Source organism: Calonectris borealis, chromosome Z, assembly GCF_964195595.1.
Source record: "Calonectris borealis chromosome Z, bCalBor7.hap1.2, whole genome shotgun sequence".
NCBI classification, from domain to species: Eukaryota; Metazoa; Chordata; class Aves; order Procellariiformes; family Procellariidae; genus Calonectris; species Calonectris borealis.
In genome coordinates, this window is record NC_134352.1 from 8,019,347 (window position 1) to 8,026,677 (window position 7,331).

General features: G+C 38.5%; 1 protein-coding gene across 1 annotated transcript; it reads left to right on the top strand.

The window, feature by feature from the left end:
• The first annotated feature begins 1,388 nt into the window (after positions 1-1,388).
• Positions 1,389-7,041, top strand: ANKRD34B (ankyrin repeat domain 34B). The gene is made up of 2 exons (XM_075137020.1): positions 1,389-1,625; positions 2,240-7,041. The coding sequence occupies exon 2, from the start codon at positions 2,284-2,286 to the stop codon at positions 3,826-3,828; it is 1,545 nt and encodes a 514-aa protein (XP_074993121.1). The 5' UTR covers positions 1,389-1,625; positions 2,240-2,283; the 3' UTR covers positions 3,829-7,041.
• Positions 7,042-7,331: the final 290 nt, after the last annotated feature.

Below are 7,331 nucleotides of genomic sequence, written 5' to 3' on the forward strand. Positions count from 1 at the left end.
ATTTCTACAGAAGAAAACACTTGTGTAAGAAGTCTATATGCCATCACTTAAGTAAAACAAGCAGTTAAGTATCAGAAGAGCTTTAGATAAATATGGAAGAAATGTAAAATCACTGATAACTTCCAGGTAGGACAAAAACAAGGGAGAACAAAATGAGAATTCCAACATGTATGCTATCTAAAAGATATTTCTCTTTAGTTTGTTTCTGGAAACCTAAATGCACAAATTAATTGGATACTTTTATAAAAGACTTGATAATAATCTTGAATAAAAAATACTTGTCAAAAATATGCATTTCATAATAATGATTTGCACATCAATGAAAGCTGAGATAGACACTACTGAATCATGTACTTTCAGTATAATGGAATGAATCCTTAAAGTCATTTCAATGCAATTACTTTTAAAAAATGTTTTATTAAGACAGAGGGGAACAAAAACCAACCAACCGGTCCAAAGAAGATGATAATACCACAGCAGTGCTCCCACTCGCAGCAGTTACCAGAAGTGGGATGTTTACTCTCATGAGGATGGACAGAGAAGTTCTGGCCCTCTTTCATCCTCCTTAATTTCTCAGAACAGGACTGCAGTCATACCATGAACGGTCTTTGTGAGGACTGTAAGTCCAGAAATAAATGCTACCAAAGGTGAACTGGTTCATCTCGTGCATTTGTCTCTTTTTTTTTTTCCTGACATACTAAATATTGTGAGGTATTACCCAAACACATGCTACACATGACCGTTATTACACCATGTCACCAAACAACAACAATATTGAATAATAATTAAATACTTAATTAACACATTGCATGTTTGAAGCCCCGTAACTAACAGTTCCCATTGTGGCTGATGAGCCACTGAATGTCCCTGCTTAGCAAAAGCACCCATAGCTGCAGAGCATGATGCTATGGAGTGAAATAAACCGGGGGGGTTGGAAATCTGTGATAAAAAATGTCATGTGTGTTTCAATTGACTCTGCTTGTTTGTTTGTTGGACTTTCGAAACAAACTACATTGATATCATTCTTTGGTTTTGGAATTCAAAGTAAAACTCCAATATCGAAGGAAAACACTGAAATTACTGCTCTTCAGTTATTCACCAGAATGTTACTAGTGCTTGCAATGGTAAATAAAAATAAACTTCTGTTAATTTTCTTTGCAGTTAACCTAATGAAACATTTTTATTTTGCTTGAAATATACAGTAAATAAATGTAATTTTCATATCCATGTTTAATCTTGTCTTGGAATTATATTGCTCTGCCAACTGTTAAATATTGACATTTTTTTTTCTCTAAAGGTTTTCCCTACACATGGGTAAGCAAGCACACGAAGACATACATAAATAAAAGTAATTTATTTGTATTGTTTGCATGGATGTAGGTGTACATTCATACAAGACCTTTCACTATTTATACCACATTAAGCTCTTAATTTTTGTGTCTGGAAACCTCTAGATTTTCTTTGATGTTATCAAATGTTTCTTTTGTTTTAGAGCAGAACCTGTCTGCCCAGGTACTGGACTCCTCTCAGCCCACTGATCCCCACGATGAGTGGGGCAGGCTGTGTATCACTTGATTTATGCTGTTTCCCTCAGACTAGTATGTTTTCAAAGCAGCATAAGGAAGGTAGTGTACTTGCACAAATTTAATTACTTTTATAAAAGACATTAACATTTATTTTCCAGCCATGTAACAGTTTCTTCTTAGATAAAAAATATTTTACTATGCTTGCTTTTCTTATTTATTATGACCCATTAACTTTCTCATTAACTGTTTTATGAGAAAGAATAAACAAATGTGACACAGTATCTCACACCAATGCAAAAATGCTGCTGGATTCATTCATTTCTTGTTTTTTGCACTGATGCAAACCAGGAGTGGTACAACTGTAGCACAGCCGCTTGGGTGTAGTCGGTGTAAAGCCATTAGAGTGTGGAGAATTAAACTTTTTTTGCAACTTATTTGACAGAGTGTTACAAAAGGGAGGGCAGTCAAAAAAAAAAAGGTAACAGTCATGCATTAAGCTTCTATAAATGTTATCACTATATCCAAATATTATTTTAAATATTTAATGCATTTCTTGACATCTAGGAGGTGGGAATACCTTTTTTTTTGCTTATCTTCAGACTTTTTTCACAAAGTACTGGGGTATTTACAGGAGCAATTCATACAGTTAAATCCTCTTTTTTCTTTTTTTTCCTTTTTTTTGGGGGGGTCTCTTTACTTTCTCTGAAAACCAGGTGTTCTTTGCAGCCACTAGCAAGGCGTAAGTGAGGCAAGTGCAATGACGGAGATGGTGGAGCTGCCAGCGGAGGGGAATTCCCTGATAAGAGCCGTCTATCAAAGCCGCCTTCGCCTCACCAGACTGTTACTAGAGGGTGGCGCCTACATCAACGAGAGCAACGACAGAGGTGAAACCCCTTTAATGATTGCTTGTAGGACAAAACATGTGGACTCCCAGAGTGTCAGCAAGGTGAAAATGGTTAAATACCTCCTGGAAAACAAGGCCGATCCAAATATACAGGACAAATCTGGAAAGACAGCCTTGATGCACGCTTGTCTGGAAAAAGCAGGCCCTGAAGTGGTATCTCTGCTCCTGAAAAGCGGAGCTGACCCAAGCCTGCAAGATCACTCTAACTGCTCTGCACTTGTGTATGCAATAAACTCTGAAGACAAAGAGACCCTGAAAGTTCTTCTTAATGCCTGCAGGGCGCGAGGGAAAGAAGTCATCATCATCACAACGGACAAGTCCCCGCTGGGGAGGCAGAAAACGAAGCAGTACTTAAATGTGCCTCCTGCAGACCTCGAGGAATGCCATTCCCCAACTGCTTGCACTTCCCCATCGGAAATCGAACTGAAAACATCTCCATCCCCACTTTCAGATGAAACTAAAAAAGCACTCTTCAGCTTTAAAGAACTGGATCATCCAAGAAGCATGGACAACTCATCTCGAACAGTTTCACCGACGAGAAAATCCAGCTCAACAAAAGTAGGGTCCAAGCTGGCACAAGTGCAGTGGCTACAGTCTGAGCCTTGGATAAAGAGCTCTCCGTCACTGTTTCGCCAGAATAAAATTGCCTCTTTACAAGAAGAACTTCAGGATATTACTCCAGAAGAAGAGCTCTCTTTTAAAATCAATGGCCTTGCCTTATCAAAGAGATTTATCACCAGGCACCAAAGTATTGACATAAAAGACACTGCTCATTTATTGAAAACCTTTGATCAAACTGGATCAAGGAAATTATCGTATGATGACATAAACTCTCAGAGTCTGTATGTGGAAGAGAAACGTAACACCAGTGGGGTTCCTAAGGATGCCAGTTCAGGACAAATCAGCTTTATTTCAAACCTCAGCAGTATTATCCAGAAAAGAAATTTAGGAGCAAATCACTACAGCTCTGATTCTCAGTTAACTACTAGTCTAATTCCTGCTGCTGCAGAAGACAGTAAGTCAGTGATAGGAAAGAAAAAGATTCTTTCTCCATCTCACTCTTTGTTATCAAGTTCTAGAGAAGTACTGGAGAACATGCCTCCTGTTCCCCTGAGCAGGAGAAATCAAGCTTTTCTAGAAAGACGGGGTTCAGGAGCTTTGTTGTTGGATCATATTGCTCAGACAAGACCAGGCTTTCTTCCACCACTGAATATGAATCCTCAGCCCCCAATTCCAGATATTACTTTCATAAACAGGGTTTCTGGGATGATTTCTTGTGGACAAAAACACTTACTACCAGCAGCACCTGCTTTCCCTAAAGAGGCCAAAACCACAAAAATGCTACAAAGGCGGCAGTCATTACAGACTGAGCAGATTAAGCAATTAGTAAATTTTTAATGAGATTAAAGGGTTACAAAATCTTTACAATATGTACATATTCTCTGCACTGTCTGCTTGTAATGATATATGTCACAAGAGATAGCAGGTCTGTGATGCAAGGTGCTCTGCTTTGTAATGAGTTAAAAAGCTTAGAGACAACATGAAAAGATATGCTTAACTAATGATGCTGCTTTCTGCAAACTGAGGAAAATTTATTATACTGTTTTCATCATGTTTTCAACTTCAGCACTGAAATCTTGCCTGTGAGAGGCTGAACCTGCAAAGGGTCTTAGGCACTGCAGGTCTCATTTTAGGTTGGAAATACTATCCCTCCAGGGTTTCCCCAAATGTGTACTCTTTCTCCACCCAGAAAGGTGGTACACGTAGAATTTGGGAACTCAAAACATTTGATTGTGATGCTGGACATCAGTCTGACTCCGTCCAAGTTGTGCAATACCCAGAAATCCCAGGCACAACCAGTGTGCACAAAGGGTGGGCAGTGGCAAGTGTACATAGGCAGCTTCAATGGCTTTACTGCACGTAAACGGACAACACATAGAGTAAATAAAATTCATGTTGCAGAGCTGTGTCGCGTGCATAGCTACGGCCAGGAAATCCCAGCTAAAGACTGGGAGCCTGCTTTAAACGCCTTATGGCCCACTGGAAGTCAGTCTGGTACGCAAAGCACTGGAGAGCTCAAGTTCAGCACGTGATGCCTGGGAGAGTCAAGAAGCCAGCACAGCAAGCAAGGAGTCCTGAATAATCGCATGTAAAATGACCAAACCTGTTCACACTGTCAATTAGGCATGTCAGTCAACTTGGGCTTCTCAAGCTATTGGATTGCTGGAATCTGCTCATTTAAAAAGAGGAAGGGTGGGGGAGGCAGAGGCTGTATCTAAACTAGGGTCCATTACTTTCTGTAGTTCCAGACTCTCAAAAAAACAGATCTCCAGATCATGCAGGAGCTCCTTCTCCCCAGTCACAGGCCTGGGTTTCTTTTCAAGACAGGATACAGGTGGTGGGACACATCCAGATGTTGTCTTGATCAGCGAGGACACTTCACACACACACCTGGGAGCAAGGGAGAGCTCTGTCCTCCTGCTCAGACTGACCTGAAAAAACATCCAACAGCTACGATACTCACCTAGGAGATGGAAGTCCTCATTTTCCCTAATTTGAAGCAGAGGACTGAATTTCTTATAGATGAGAAACACTCTTGTGTCCAAGCTATTGCATATTTTTAAGTATCTCTATCTAAAATCTATTTTTCTTTCCCATTTAGTGTTCAGCAATTCCAAACATCTACTTTGTTTTTGTGCATATTCCATAGATGCTTGATTTCTGGTATTGCATTTAGCATTTTCTATTTTATTTCATCTTCTAAAGGCTGAGAAATATTGAGTGTGTTGTGTTTTGTCATAATTTACAGAGATTAACTGTATTGAAATTGTGTCTGTATAATGTGGATTTCTGTATACTGAGATACTTCTTTTCTGAAAAAACACAGCGGGTACTACCTGCAGCTGAGTCAAAATTCACCCAGTCTGACATTGCATAACAAATAACTGAGTGTTAGCTTTGCCCTTAGTATAAGACAATTTCAAGTAGATGATAAACATACAGTCTCTGTAAATACCTTTTTATGTAAAAATATAAAAATGTCCAAAAGTTCATATTATGTCTATTTTGAAGAAGGGAACATTTGACATCTGGAAAGTAAAGGAGTATGGTTTACATCTCTATACAACAGAGTTGTGTATCAAGCACTGATCTGAAACTACAACTTTAAATCTTGAAATCAATTTTGCGACAAAATCTCTCCAATCTCGTGTGATGACCACTAGAAGGCAGATGATCTTACAGAAGCTCTCAAAGGTAGCTAGAATAAGCAAAGAAGCAAAATCACCATTGTCAAAATTAATTCTTCCCCACAAAATACAGGTCTTGAAAGCCGTGGTGTCCTTTGCCCCCTTCCAGTCACAGCTCTGCAACGTGGGATGCGTAGCATTCTGGTGACAGCTGGGCAGGCTCACCGTGCACTACGCTATCGCATTTGACTTGCTCGGAGATGATTGTCACGCTTGTTTAGTTTCTCACCCCTCAAGAGCAATCAGTACCAGTCACAAAAAATCAGTACCGGTCACAATTTTTTTTTTTTATTTTTAATTAGAGATGGACTATTCATCCACTGAAAGACTCTTAATCATTTATGGATTGGCTGGCAAACTCCAGTATCTGCACATACACAAACAAGAAGTGTTCACTATGTTAAAAAAAAAAACAAACAACACCTGAGTTTGGATATTAAACATCCAAAAATGAGAAAGTTCCAAAAGTGAAGTTATGTACATTTTAAGAGCTATTAAATACCGGTGGAGACATGGTGAAGCGATGGAGTATTCAGTTCCATTCAGGTTCTGCCTTTTACTTCAGGAGATGTTGCTGGATCAGCAGCTGCATATACCAGAAAGAAGGATTACACGGAAATCTTTTTATGGCAGAGAAATTATGTGCAACAATGTATGTCAATATTCAGTTATTAATGGGGTACAAATTGGTCCCTACAAACACCGCATACAGACACAATATACTTTTCAAACGCTTTTATGATATTATAAATGGGAAAGGCAATTTGTAGCCTGTTCATCTCATAATGAAGTTAAATATTTGAAGCTAAAAATATACATTTAAAAAAATACAAATTGTTTTGTAGAAAAAATCAACTAACAGATCAGATGTTCTAATTGGTATCTTTGCTGAAGGTATAAAGCCCGATTTCTGCTGTATTGATTTTAAAATTAATTGGAAAATGACATATACATATATGGAATTACTGCTTCCTCAGCTGAAACAGTAATTTTTTACAAAATGCTCAAACAATGGAGGAAAATGGCAAATGTCTTGAGAAGTGAAGTTCTTCTGTAGTGTTGACAGTACTTTGTGCTTAATTTTGATGCAGAAGTAATGTGAAAGGTTAACATTAATGTTTACCGTTGCATCAATGTTACAAGTGACCTTCAAAGGAATAACAATTCAGATTTGTTCTCTTGATGTTGTTATGATGCATAAATAAAAGTTATTTTTTTCCCCCGTTCAGGGAATATGGAAATAGACACATCCTTTTATTCACCACTTAGGAGATGCTGAGTCACTACCAAAGGTACTCGCTCGTAAGTGTTTCTCAGGCTGTCTCTATAAAGGAAAATTAGAACAGTTAATGGGATTTAATCCAACATAGCTAAATTTGTACAAGGTATTGTGTGAGAGAGGCCCTTTCAGCCTGTCGGTAGCTTACTGTGATTCCACTTCAGTGGAGATACACTTCTGCCATCTTTGAAGTCTTAATCCTCGTCATTTTCCAGTCACCCATAATGTCTTTTAAGCAAAGAATGGGACGCAAAACCTGAATGTATAACAATAATTTCCCCCCTGAAACATTGAAGTTTGCAAACAACAAAATACTTTCCAGGTGTTCTTTATGCATCTTGATAAAGAAAACACTACAAGCTGAAACTTTTTTC

Coding starts and splice junctions, on each gene's coding strand:
- ANKRD34B (XM_075137020.1), top strand. CDS start 2,284: ATGACGGAGATGGTGGAGCTGCCAGCGGAGGGGAATTCCCTGATAAGA.